Raw genomic sequence first — 14,382 nt, 5'->3', positions numbered from 1 at the left:
TGAAGGTGTTTATGATCTAGTGGAATAATAATCAACTTAGTTGTAATGTTAGTTTTTGAAAATCGCCCTGTGTATCTCTAGTAATAGTAATGGCATTTATTGAGTGTGCATTGGGTGCTGTGCACTTTACTAAACACATAGGAAAGGGCAACAGACAGAAGTGGCTGGTTCTCTATGCATGAGGAGTTTATGCTATACTGAGGAGTTTATGCTATACCTGGGGAAGGACATTAAAATATTTCCAGATAATTGAATGATTAGAGCAAATAATGGAATGTACAGTTGACCCACCTTATATATACAAGTGTTGACAATGGGTATAAATAAATAGGTAACTACTACAGAGGGTTGGTGGGTTGATATATTACTGATGGCTGGTGGAGCGCTATGACTTAAAATCTGGTAGGGGAGGCAGATGTTCCCCGATAAATTCCTGACACCTTAAGATCCTGGAGGGCAGTATATGTCTGCCAATTCTCTGTACTCTTCCCACATGCCTAGTACAGTGCCCTACACACAGTAAGCGCTCAGTACATACCATTGATTGATCAAGGAAGACTAAATGGGGGACATGGGGTTTTAGGGAGGCTTTGAATTTGGGGAGAGCTGTGGTCTGTTGAATGTGAGGAGGGAGGACATTCCAGGCTGGAGGAACAGTGAGCAAGGGGACAAAGATGAGACTTTGACGGGGGAAGTTCAGTCAGGAAGTTAGCTTGGTAAGAATGGAGAGGGCAGATGGGTGAAGTTCAGATAGGAAGTTAGCTTGGCAGGAATGGAGAGAGCAGATCTATAAAATGGGGAGAGTTGATGGAGAGCCTTGAGATCTGTTGAGGAGTTTTTTTTTGATGTGGAGGGTAACAGGAAGCCAGTGGAAGTTTCTTTTATTGGGTGGGGACCCTGGAGAGATTTGTGTGGGATGATGCTTCAAGAGAATGATTGGGTATTGCAGCATTTACTATAGATTGGACAGGAGAGAGGCTAGAGGCAGGGAGACCAGTGAGAAGACCGATGAAATAATACAGTCTCTCTGCTGTCTGAGGAACCTGATATAGTGGTAACCTTTGGAGTGGATCTGAGAAGGTCGTTACATCTTAAAATTTTGTGTCCTCTACAACCTAAGGTTTGAGCTTGTTTTGTTTAAGAATGTTTTCCTCTCATTTTTAGGCAAAGTATTTTTATATCACACCTGGAATTTGTCCTAGTCTTTCAACCATGAAAGCTATCGTGGAGTGTGCTGGAGGAAAAGTACTATCCAAGCAACCTTCTTTCCGAAAACTCATGGAACATAAACAAAACAAGGTGGATAGAACATCTGCTCCATTCTAATGTAACTCTTAAACTGTGCCATTTAATATCAGTTGGATGAATTTTTTTCTTTTCTTTAGAGTTTGTCTGAAATTATCTTAATATCATGTGAAAACGACCTTCACTTATGTCGAGAATATTTTGCCAGAGGAATAGGTATGGCTGTGTTACTATCCCTTATTTAAAGTGTTTAAAAAGAATTAAATTCTGAAATAAAATTATTAAAATACATTTTTATTCTCTTTCAGATGTTCATAACGCAGAGTTTGTTCTAACTGGAGTTCTTACCCAGACACTGGACTACGAATCATATCCTTTTAAGCTCGTTGTGTATGGAAGTGTTTCCCCAGAAATGGCAGAGTGAGCCAGGCTGTTGAAGGGAAGTTTGTTTCTAAATGAATTTGAAAAGCACCTAGAAGTAAGGGATTTTTCTATTTAGGGAATGCAAAACTGAGAGAAGAGCAGGTGTTTATCTGAATTCTAGAGCCAATAGGGTTTGACACAATTCAGTCTCCTTAATCGTAACTCATAACATTAATTAAAAATTGTTCAGAACGCTGAACATTGTTAAAAGAAGGCATTCACAGTTAACACAGGATATGATTATAATGAATGGTGCATACTTTGTCCAGAACTCCTCCATTGTTGTGCCTAAGTTTGTCTTGCACAAATCTTGCCATAAGATGCTTATTTCCCCCCAAAACTGTGGTGGCTGCACCTATTTCATTCATGCTTTTGAATTCCAAAATGAAGCTGTGATTTGCAACTAATTTGAAAATTATATTCACATAGGAAAAAAGTGCTAGTTTCCATAGTTCCAGTTAGACAAATGTTTTATTGATGTGAGACATGAGTAGAACGGTCCACCTCCTACTGACCTAAAAGAATGAATTTGCCGCATGAAGGTGAGTACATTATTTCGTAGCCATAGTAGAACCAAAATTAAAAACCAAAAAATCTTGAATTTCTACTTCGACCGGAGCTAAATCGGACTCCTTGGAGGATGGTTCATAAGCAACTTCCTGTAACTATTGTCATCAACTAATATTTCTTAAATGAACACTGTTGGTTAGGGAACCCATTGAGATGAAGTTTTCTTTTGCTTGTGTAAGGTTTCTTAAAAATAAATATTTTATCTCGCATCTCTTCCTCGAAGATTGCTTTACTAAAGCACAGAGCAATCTCTCCCACCTTGATATTTGTAGCCTTTAGGAATTAGATACACTAACTTGGGAGAAACATCCCCATAGTGGGATTCAGGATCATGGATTCTCTAGTTTCAATCTTTGGAGGCTACAGGTTTCCTGGAATTCGCAGGGAGATTATTCATAGTGGAAATTGCCTTTGTCTGGATCCTAATTGGTTATTGATTACACCTTTATTTTCCACAGTTGAGAATAGGTTATTTGTAATCTTGTAGATTATCTTTAACCCAGAAGGAGCCTGGGAAGGGGAATCTGAGGAGAGGCCCTGCATTTCACTCAGTCCCTGCTTCTTTTGTAGTTTGCAGCAAAGGGAGGGTCAATTTGGGTGGTATAGGGGGCAGGAGGGGAGGATAAGAGGAGAGAAGAGGTAGAAGGGACATTTTTTAGAAAGGTGCTTTTAGTTGTGCAGACTGTTCAAAGTCACCTATTTACTTACATGCTTCGTTGAGCAAAGAGTCATGCAGAAGAGAGATATTTGCCTTTTTTTTTTTAAAAAAAAAAAGAACCTGTTGTCAAGGTAGCTTCTGGTAACTTGGTTATGATTTTTCAATCTTCACGTCCCACTGAAGTGGACTTTTAAACATATGTTCTAAAAGTTATCTTCCTTAACAAACTTACATATAAATTTACTTGATGGGGACATAATTGCTGCTTTGCCCTGGAGCCCTTGGGAGCACTAAATCTAGCTATTTTAGCTGTCAGATAAAGTAATCAGTACTTCCTGCAGATAAGTCATGTTTTCCAGCTGTTTTCCTTAAGTGTTGAGCGGTTTACAGGAGGAAAACAAATAAACTGCATCTGATTAAGATGTGTAATTTTATTATGAAGAAACATAATTTATTATGTTTTGTATTATATAACTTTTAAAGAGCCCACATTAGGTTTCATTATTCATTTGCTGATTTTTAAAATATTTTAACATAACTATGGTATAGAACTTTAACTGAGAGTAAATTGTGGCTGTAAATAAGGGCCTGCTGTCTCTTAAATTATGGGTGTTGAAGATTTAAAATGTTTTGTACTCTTGATTATTTTTATTTCTTATACTCCATTTTCTTTTGATAACTTGCCCAAGTTTTAAATAAATGTACTTTTAAACTTAGAATTGAGTGGTTCTTTGTGGTTAGAAATCTACAAAACTGTGACAAACTCCAGGAATCATTTTTTCTAATTTCCTACCTTTAAATGATTTGGAACTTAAATATATATGCTGAAATGGTAAAGATTTTGCTCTTATTTTAAATGGGAAAGAATCATAAGCCAGTAAGATTGCATGATTTCCATCAATAAATACCGTTTCCTTGGCAGATCCTACTGGTTGAAAAAGCTGCTTTCAAAAGGTTCATGAGGCATTTTGGAGGTATGTTAACATCTTTTATGTTATTGAGCTATTACATATTTAATAAGTTATTTAGTTGAACTAAATGCTCCCATAGTGGCCCAAGACTGTAAATTCACTTCTCTAAGAGCTTGTCATTCTCCCTAAAATAGTTCACTATCCCGATTAAGGGATCTGTCCTTTATGATAGTCTGATGCAGTAGAAGCTTTTCAGCCCATCTGATTGTAGCACTTGTTTGCATCTAGTGAAAAGTAGTTACTAATAGCAATAATAATTGGTGTTTGTTAGCACTTATGATGTGCTAAACACTGTAATAAGCCTGAGGTAGATACAAGATAGGTTGGACCCAGTCCCTGGCCCACATGGGGCTTGTGGTCCAAGGGGGAGGGGATGGCGACATGTATTTAATCCTCATTTTTCAGATGAGGAAACTGAGGCACAGAGAAGATAGTACATTTGTTAAGCACTTACTATGTGCCAGCCACTGTACTAAGTGCTGGGATGGATACAAGCAAATCGGGTTGGACACAGTCCCTTGTGCCACGAGGGCCTCATAATCTCAATCCCCATTTTACAGATGAGGTAACTGAGACACAGAGAGGTGAAGTGTCTTGCCCAAGGTCATACAGCAGACAAGTGGCAGATCTGGGATTAGAACCCATGACCTTCTGACTCCCAGGCCCCGTCCAAAGTTTCACAACAGGATTAGATGGTGACTGTGTCTAGGTGTAGCCTAAATAACCAGACATTAATGTGTAACAACAAACCCATCCGGACAGTAGTTGTGTAAAGCAGCAGTTTGCTGCTCCTATTGCCTGCTCTTACAAGATTTCTATTTCTGATCCAGAATAATTCTTCTACGCCAATTCCCAACTGATTTACACAGAGACACTCCTTCTGTCACTGTTTAACAGTCTTCAGTCCTGCTGCATTGTTTGAGATTTTACTTCCGTGCATTTCTTCTGCCTACCCCTTTTGATGTCCTCCTCCAGTGCTGCCCAGCAGCTGTTGAGGAATCTTGTTGAAAACTGGTCTGTGTATGCAAATGTCTATTTATGCTGTGCTGCAGCAAGCAACCATTCTCTGCTGAATTCTCTGTCAATTGCTCTCGTACCATTGAATTGACAAAGTAGTTCAAACCAGGTCACAAAGCTCTGAGGTTCATGTTTCTCATTCATGAGAGAAGATTGGACTGTGCCATTCCAGTGTAGACCTTCAGTTTGGTCTGTATGATAATGACACATTAGCATAATAATAAAGTTGGTATTTGTTAAGCGCTTACTATGTGCGGAGCACTGTTGTAAGTGCTGGGGTAGATACAGGGTAATCAGGTTGTCCCACATGGGGCTCACAGTCTTAATCCCTATTTTACAGATGAGGGAACTGAGGCACAGAGAAGTTAAGTGACTTACCCAAAATCACGCAGCTGACAAGTGGCAGAGCTGGGATTCGAACCCATGACCTCTGACTCCCAAGCCTATACTCTTTCCACTGAGCCACACTGCTCCTCTCATTGTGAGCATCTCACTGTGAGCCTCCTAAAGAACAGCTGACCTTCTGGAGTTGGTTTCTTACCTCTGTACCCATCAGTACGTCACTTAGCAGTGGAGCAGCTCAACTAATACAATTGGGTGAGTGCTCCCAACTCTCTAATGCCCAAGAAAATCTTCAGCCCAATGTAGGAATTTCCTACATTGGTAGGAGAATGGATGGCATAAGGATCCCCAAGGAGCTGCTCTTTGGAGATCTGAAAAGCAGGGGTGACAGGAAATGTTTGAAAGGTGCTATAAAATATAGCACCAGACAGGATGGCATAACTGAAGGCTGAGAGAACTGTGGCAGAAGACCAGCTTGGAACATCACAATCAAAAAAGGAGCAACTCTTTTTGAGCAGAAGGTTCACAAAACTTCTGAGACCGAGGCAAAAGCAGAATCAAGACAGTAGAACATATGAGCAGTTTTGTATTATCTTGTTAACTATTTTTTGCCCTTTTTGACTCCACAAAATCATAGATAAATTTCACCTTAGGTGATATCACCTTTGAATACAACATAGCACTATATATAAAATTTTACCTTATGAAGATAAATCCCGATTCCACACAGTAGCCTGAAAAGTGAATGTAATTATGGAACAAATGAACCTGTGGTTAACAAGAACTATACTGCATCTGTTTCATCATCAGTGGAGACAGGGTGTTTATTTAGCCAACATACAAGAAAGACTGATTTGATTAACCTTTCAATTAGAGTAAAGAAAGATCCTGCCAAAAAACAGTCCTTAAAAATCTACAGGAGCTGTCTAATGCCAACTGGCTTGCACAGATGTTAAGCATCGATAAGTAGCTGGGTTGGACCAGGGTTGGGGGGGCAGGAAATGAAATTTCAAGATTAAAGATTTCTAGTGAGTGCATTTTAGTAGAAATTTGTTGTTTTTTAATGCTGGGAGAGATGCTCTTATCTGACTTAGCCCCACCGTTCTCATTTACGGATAGAGAATGAACAGCTGGTTTATTTGAAATCAGAAGACCTCAGAATGTTGGTAGGTAGGGCTATCTTTTATCTTGTACTATCAAGTAATCCGCATTTCAGGTTGAACACATATGGTTATAATGTGTGCAGTGATCATGGAGAATTAAGATTTCTCCCTTACTCTAGGACAAAACTCAAAAATTTCCATATTTATCTACTTTGAGGCAAAAGATTTGGGATGTCTCTGAAAGTAAATTTTTAATAGCATGCAGAAATGGTTGCATCCCTTAAAATAATTTTTTCAACTTTACCCAAGTATAATATGAAAGTATATTGAATGTGACTATTATATTTTAGTTGTGACAAAAATAAGTTACTTTTTTCAATCATTAATGCCTGATTCACTCAAAGGCAGGTAATGTAGTGCCGAATAAATACATTTCATCACAGCGAATATTACCAAAATGCCACTGTCATTAAAAATATAGTATTTTCTAGTTGAATTCTGCTTTAATCAAACTAGACACTATGACTTAAAGAAAAAGTCATCGCAATTCAACTCTTTCAGATTATTGTCCAAGAAAGCTCATATCAGGTATTCTAATAAATTTGTTTAGTGATCCATCACTGTTGGCAGGGGGGGAATAGTATTCTTAAGTTAAATATGAGCCTGAATGAAAGAGTACTGAAAATCCTAACTTGCCCTGATTCTGAAGGACCACATTTGTAATAAAAACAAACAGTGGAATGTTATTTAATCTTCCATTTATCAAGGAGAGAGTCAGAGGTTTCCTCTACATTGTCTTTAATTAGATACCTTACATACATCCCATTTTGAACCCTGGGAACCTTCATTCATAGGTAATGGTCCCCCAGATCAGAAATGCTTGGGAGAGTACAGTACAACAGAGTTGGTAGGCACGTTCCCTGCCCACAAGGAGTTTACAGTCTAGAGTAAAAAGGGATTAAATTCCTGTTCTCGTTTTCCCTTAGACTGGGACCCATGTGGACAGAGACTGTATCTGATATTGTATTGTCGACTCCAGCGCTTACTTAGCTCAGTGCTTGGTGTGTAGAAACACTTAGCAAATATCATTATTAATATCACTATCATTATTATTATTCCCCTTCAAAAAGGGGGAGGCTTTGTTAAGTGCAAAAGTTTGATACTGACTTGCCTCTTTGTTTTCCTCCTCCTCTTGTCATATGATATAGACAGAAATGGGGCTACGACAGAGAGGAGGGGACTGTATCTGGACTAAGGTGGATATTTAATTTTATGAGCATATTCCCAACCATTCTTCCTGTCAAACTATTTCCAGACTCACCTGGAGTCTGATTTTCTTTTTTGTCTTTGTGATAGCCAGTTATGTGTTTGCCTAAAGATCCCAAGGGCCAAAGGGTATAACGCTTTTAAAGCCACGGATCAGGTGATGATGTACAGACTGTGAACTGATCTGGGGCATTGGTGATGTTCCTTATAGCCGCTCATGTTACATAACACCATTTCATTGCGCTAATTGGATAGAATGCCATGAAAGACTAGGGGACTGTGCATAGTTACTGTAATTGGGCTATGAGTTGGTTTTAACATGATAGGACATTACCAGAATTGACTGGAAACCCTTGTGGTCAGTGCTTCATTAGTATTGCAAAGCGAGCCAATTTCAAATACTTAAATTTTATTAATGCCTCCATGTGCAGCCTGACTTGCCAGGGAGCTCTCATGATGGATAAATCCTACCCAAGGCTCCTGAATGTCATTTCACTGCCAGCCTAAATTAGGGGATGTTAAGAGGCCAGGCCCCACATAGGGTTGTCACATCTGGTGTACTTATCCTGGATGATCAGGAAGATAATGGGAGGGGTGCATAGCTAGTGGTGATAGGCCACAAAAGGAGAATCCAGCTCCCTCGATCCTCAAATTGAAAGAACAAAGCAAAATGGAGGGTTTTGTCCAGCATGGGGGTGGGGGAGAAGGGTGGTAGTTGTTCTCTGGGTTGTTTTCTCCGCAGACCTTTTTGTGCCTTCCTCTGAGAGTTCAAATGACTCCTGTTCAGTAGAAACAAGAAGTTCAGGAAATGAGACTCAGGTCTTTCCATTCTGTGTGCCGGTCCTTCTCTCTCCATTGAAGCAGATGCAATTGATAAGGTATATTATTGTTTTCAGAACTGTCTGGGGCACTAAGCTTCCAGCCACTCTCATTTCCGTCCTCCTATCAGCAATACCATCTCCTCGGTTCTTGCCTCCTGCCTCTGTCTGCCTCTAGATGAATGCAGCAATATGTAGCTGGCTTTGGGTCTGGCAGCTTCCCCGAAGTCCATGCATTTGGCTGCTGTGGATTGTTCAACACTCCCACCGCTGTCTCCTACCTGCTTACCTCCAAGGTTCTGTGTGCTGCTGCTTGAGGGAAGTCACTTCCCTGTGCTAATCTGCCTCCCAAAGGCCTGGATCATGGCAGAACCAGGGTAAACCCAGTCACCTTCAGTGGAGGTGAGGAACTGAATTAGAAAATGTAAATACCAAGTGGCCCCACCCACCCCTGTCACCCTGAGACTTTGTGTGGTGAAGTTGCACCCTTTCTGTGAATGAATATGTGCTATGTTGCCTACACGTGTGATGAGTTGGTGGAGGGCCCCCTCTGATAAAGTTGGGGCTGAGGCGGAATAAAGTGGGAGCAGACTGTAATTTCATCCTGTAGACTTTCAGCTTGCTGTGAACAGTGAATGTGTCTGTTACTTTGTAGTCTCCCAAGCGCTTAAACTGTGCTCTGCACACAGTAAGTGCTCAACAGGATCGATTAATTGACTTGAAGAAAAGCCACGGGTTTGGAAGTCTACTCTCATCCTCTTTCTACTCTCCTCCCCCAGAAATGAGAGGAGTTTACTCTTTCTGAAGAGACCCGCTTCCATTGTCCAGAAGCTTTGGAGAGAAAGGAATAGTAATAGTAATATATGTAAGGCACTGCACCAGAACTCTTGGGAAGAATAAAACAAAGCATTCCCTGACCACAAGGAGTTGAAGCTCTACCAGGGGAGACGGATAGAAAATGTTTACCAAACAGATTAATCGAAATGAATACCTCTACAATTGAATGAACATATAAACAGTTAAGAAAGGAGAGTAAAGGAGGGATGGGCTAGTACTGTGGTTTTAGAGGCCAGTGAGGAGGGTAACTGGGGAGCAGGAAGTAGAGATGATCTGGTTGTTTATTTCTCCACAAGATTCCTTAGTAAAGTGAATGCCACTTTTAGGTTCTCCCCATGACAAATCCCCATCCTCAAACTAGTCCCTGTTGACTCTGACCCCTTTATGGCCGCCGCAGGTTTTCCAGCCTGCCATATGTAATTCTCATAGGAATGAGCTGAAAGTCATGGCAAGATTTGGTATTGGTGTTTTTTTGTCCAGTTCTCTGCAGTTTAGATGTGCATTTCTGAAGGAAATTGAGAGCCAAGGATTTTCTTCCAGGCTTTGTGCTTTGTTCCGAGGCAGAAAAATAGAATGCGTGCACTGTTTCCTCAGGATGAATAGCTAAATAGCACAAATCAGAAGGTGCAAATCAGACTGATGAAAAGAAGATCCAATGCTTTGTGAAAAAATCATTTCCTTAATGGAGAGAGCCTCCAGGGCAGGATCGTGCCCACTTTCCTGGGGTTTGTGTTGGTCTTGGATAGATCCCTCTGTTGTTTTAAAATGACTTTTCCCATAGAGAAGCAGCGTGGTGCAGGGGAAAGAGCACGGGCTTTGGAATCAGGGCTCATGAGTTCGAATCCCAGCTCTGCCACTTGTCAGCTGTGTGACTGTGGGCAAGTCACTTAACTTCTCTGTGCCTCAGTTCCATCATCTGTAAAATGGGGATGAAGACTGTGAGCCCCACGTGGGACAACCTGCTTCCCCTGTGTTTACCCCAGCGCTTAGAACAGTGCTCTGCACATAGTAAGCGCTTAACAAATACCAACATTATTATTATTATTATTAACTGTTCTCAAATTAGAATTGCAGCAGTTTCATTTGGGCAAAACCTCAGGGTCCAGAATTTCTACCTCCAGAGTAATGGAGCGGGGTAGTGGAGTCAGTTTGAGGAGGCTGGGCTCTCCTCAGACACGAAAGGACCCCTAAATCCACCCTGGGTCACGTGCCTCTCTGGCTCCCCAAGGGAAAGTGTGTAACTGGCTCGCATATTGTTTGGTACTGTTGTGCTCACGCAACCCCTTCTGCACAGTCCCTCTCTTTCCCTCTCCCACCCACCATTGGTGGTAATAGCATCAAAGTCACATGTGTATATTTGTACCGATTTTTGTCTGCAGAAGGTTCCCCTCTCTCCCCATCCACTCCACATAAACTGCTTTGCACTTGACTCTGTTCGCCCTGAGCACTTGAGTGTTGTGTGGGAGGGAGTGATACCCAACTATATATCCTTTTCCTCAGTTGCCTCCCCTACTTGCCTGTTTCCCTTGCTAGATTGTAAATTCTTTGAGGGCAGGGACTGTGTTGATTTACTCTGTCCTCTCGTGCAAGTTCTTACAAGAGGGCATTGCACACAGGAAGGACTCAGTATCATCGATTATTGAATTCTGGGCTGTGCCCAGGCCTAGCTTTGAAGGACATAAAAGTTGTTTTGTGGATAAGCCCGTCTGTGGATTGGCACTAACTCTGAACAGCTCTTTAGTGGTGACAAGGGGATCACCATCCCCACCCCTCTCCCTTCCCACTCTTTCCATCTTCTGTCTTTTTACATCTCTAGTTGTTTGCTCTCCTGCTCTTGACTGTTGACATTTACTGAGTGCTGTGTGTGTTTATCCACTTTTCAATTCCCCATTGCTACTGGAAAAAACCCAAATCTGTTTGTTTGCTTTTTTAGTGTGAGATCAAAGGTGAGATACTGCTTTAGATCAGCTGTTTGAAAAACCCACATATTAAGTATGCATTACTCAACTTCAACCAAGGAACTAATGAGGCGCTACGTCTTCGATAACAGGGGTTTATTTCTGAATGTTGTGTTGCATCTGATTTTTTCCTTGGTGTACTTTTATGAGGGTATAATGAGCATCTCTGCCTTGTTATATTTACATATTGAGGTCTTAGAAAAAAATGTGATTTGTAAAATCCTGAATTTCTCCTTCACTACTGTTTCTGTGGCTTTCCCTTTTAAGGATGTTCTGAAGGTCCTGAACAAATACATTTTGGGGACTAATTGGATTTTTTTTTACATTATTTAATTGTATTCTTTTGAGTTTTGACCTTTGGATGCGACAGAAGTAGCCTGTAAATCTGTGGTTTGAAAACAACCTACATAATTCATGGACTGGGTAAAGCGAAGTGGAAGGGAGTTTGTTTAAAGGGACCTCTCAAAGCCAAACTTTTATCTGGAATTAACTAGTTTAGGGAGTATGCCTATTCATACACACACACACACACACACACACACACACACACACACACATATCCATCGTCCAATTGGATGACCTAGCAATAGCTTGGGAAGTGGTAGATTTCAAACTTTGCCAAGTGATTGGCCATTACCACCACAATATTTAATCAGACCCCTTTTCACCTTCCTACCCCAGGTGGTGTTCACAGATCCTGTCCATTTCCACCTTATGAACTCTCCTCCCAATAAATCAGTTTGTCAGTCATATTTATTGCAAGCTTACTGTGTGCAGAGCACTGTACTGAGTGCTCGGAAGAGTACAATATAAAGATTTGGTAGATGTGAAGTATGGACTGGTGTAGGGAGAGGCAGGCACATTAGCAAGGAGGCTGAGCAGTAGTCGAGGGATAGAATAAGTGCTTGGATCAATGGGGTAGCAATTTGGATTGGAAAGGTCAGGTTTTAGCAATGCTGTGAAGGTTTAACGGACAGGATTTGGTGACAGATTTAGTATGTGGGTAGAATGAGAGATGAATCGAGGATAATGCCAAGGTTATGTGCTTGCAACAGGGAGGATGGTAGTGTTGTCTACAGTGATGGGAAAGTCAGGAGGAGGAGAGGGCCTGTGTGGGAAGATTGAGGAGCTGGTGAGACATCCAAGTAGAGATGCCCTTGAAGCAGAAGGAAATATGAGACTGCAGAGAAGGAGTAAGATCAGGGCTAGAGATGTAGATTTGGGAATCATCTGCATAGTGAAGACAGTTGAAACCATGGGAGTGAATGAGTTCTCTAAGGGAGTGGGTGTAGATGGAGAATTAGAAGGGCACCCAGAACTAAGTTTTGAGGTATCCCCTCCCACCCCCAACCCTGATGTTCCCATCAAAGGAATTGGTCACGTTTACCAATGATCTAAAGAATGATCCAACAGGTAACGCTGATCTCTCGGTTTACCAGAGCCAGAACCTACCTCTTCCAATAATCATTCTTTAAGTGGCCTCATCACAATGGCCACCCTTAACGTTTATCTATTTTAGGCCATCCTCAGCATGTAATATACATGAGCTCTGCCCTTGAGCAGGGTAATATTTGTGTATCCCTAATTCTGTTGTACTCTCCCAAGAGATTGGTAGAGTACTCTTTGCAAAGTAGGTGCCTACTAAATGCATGGGATTGAATGATTGCTTTTCAAATATTCAGCTATTTCATCCTAACATTTGTACCAATGCCTGATAATCCTTGTTCTTTGTGTTCACACTATTTGTAAAAAAAAAAAAAAAAATTTGGGCTGTTTCTCCTCCACTTAATTGTAAGATCCTTGAGGGTGGGGAATGTGTATCTTGCTTCTCTTGTACTCTCCCAAGCACATAGTAGTGGATGGAGTCTCTCATGGAAAACAGCAGATGAACTTGGGCCTCTACATTCTCTTCGAAGTTGTGGGACCAAGGTGTGAGGCAGCAGCTGTCTGCAAATGGTGCACATGAAGTTAGCCAGTGAAGTTAGCCCCGTTGTTGTGCAGCACTGAAAACCATCTAGCCTAGAAATGCATTCCTTTGAGGTAGGAATACATTCATCCTCAAGAGACTGAATAGCCAGAGGGAAAATCTGATTCAGAGAAGTCTTGGACCACAGGTTCCCAAGCACTGAGATCAATGAAACAGGCTTTGAGAATGACCGTTAGTACTCAGCAGGCACCAAGCAAATCCATAGATTGATGGGATACTGGACCTCCCAGTGCTGTCCAAACCAAAGCAGACCGTTGGGACCACCTTGTATATAGTGGCCCACTGCCTTGTTTCCCTGGACATTATCTAGCATGGGTGAGCTTCACTCAGCTCTCCTCCAACCAGTCTCCTACTACAACCCATCCTGCACACTTTGCTCTTTTGATGACAATCTACTTATTGTACCTCAATCTTACCTGTCTCACTGCTCACCCCTTAGTCCTCCCTCTGGCCCAGAAATCTCTCCTGTCAACAGACCACCACTCTCACCCATCTTCATAGCCCAACTAAAAATGTCTCCTCCAAGAGACCTTTCCTGATTAGCCCCTCATTTCCCTACTAAAATTCCCTTCCTCCCTGGGTCTCCTATACTCTTGGATGTGTACCTTGGATACTCAAACCACTCAGGACATTTACGTACATGTCTTGCTCAGCCATTTTCCTTCTCTAATTTATTTTAATGTGCCTTCTCCTTTAGGCTGTACTCTCTTTGTCGATAGGGTTTGTACCAACTCTGTTGTGTTCTCCCAAATGCTTAATTACAGTGCTCTGCACAGAGTAAGTTCTCAAATACTATTGATTGATTCTCGGGTACTCAGGTTGCTGTGTTCTGATCAGTTAGTGTGCTCATACAGAACCAGTAAGTGTGACAGTGCCAGGAAGTTCTAGTCAAAATGTTTGGTTGCCTCCCTTGTGAAGGTGCATTTGCAGTACAAAACTTTAGTACCAGGGATCACAGTACAAATGGATTCTAGTTCATGTATTTTATATATCATTTTTTAATGCTTAATTTGATTTGCTAAAATGATTTGCATTAGGAGAGCTCACTGGGCTATGCAGGAGTTACGTGGAAAAAGCTCTATTAGTTCCACTAATCAGGGATCATAGGTGAAGAAGGAACAGTTGATTCCCAAAAGGGTTGGGAAACACTGGAATAAGTCACCCCGTGAAGCTGTAAATGTCCTTCC

General features: G+C 41.3%; 1 protein-coding gene across 1 annotated transcript in view; it reads left to right on the top strand.

The window, feature by feature from the left end:
- Positions 1-3,615, top strand: part of PAXIP1 (PAX interacting protein 1) — a 47,470-nt gene extending 43,855 nt beyond the window's left edge. The window contains exons 18-21 of the mRNA XM_029077434.2: positions 1,165-1,299; positions 1,386-1,461; positions 1,554-1,614; positions 3,129-3,615. Of these exons, the coding sequence (XP_028933267.1) occupies positions 1,165-1,299; positions 1,386-1,461; positions 1,554-1,614; positions 3,129-3,144 (288 nt within the window). The 3' untranslated portion in view covers positions 3,145-3,615. The remainder of the gene's footprint in view (positions 1-1,164; positions 1,300-1,385; positions 1,462-1,553; positions 1,615-3,128) is intronic.
- Positions 3,616-14,382: the final 10,767 nt, after the last annotated feature.

The sequence above is a fragment of the Ornithorhynchus anatinus genome, chromosome 13 (assembly GCF_004115215.2).
Source record: "Ornithorhynchus anatinus isolate Pmale09 chromosome 13, mOrnAna1.pri.v4, whole genome shotgun sequence".
Taxonomy (NCBI): Eukaryota; Metazoa; Chordata; class Mammalia; order Monotremata; family Ornithorhynchidae; genus Ornithorhynchus; species Ornithorhynchus anatinus.
The sequence above is the reverse complement of the archived record's forward strand: the minus strand, read 5'-3'. Positions and strand labels throughout refer to the sequence as shown.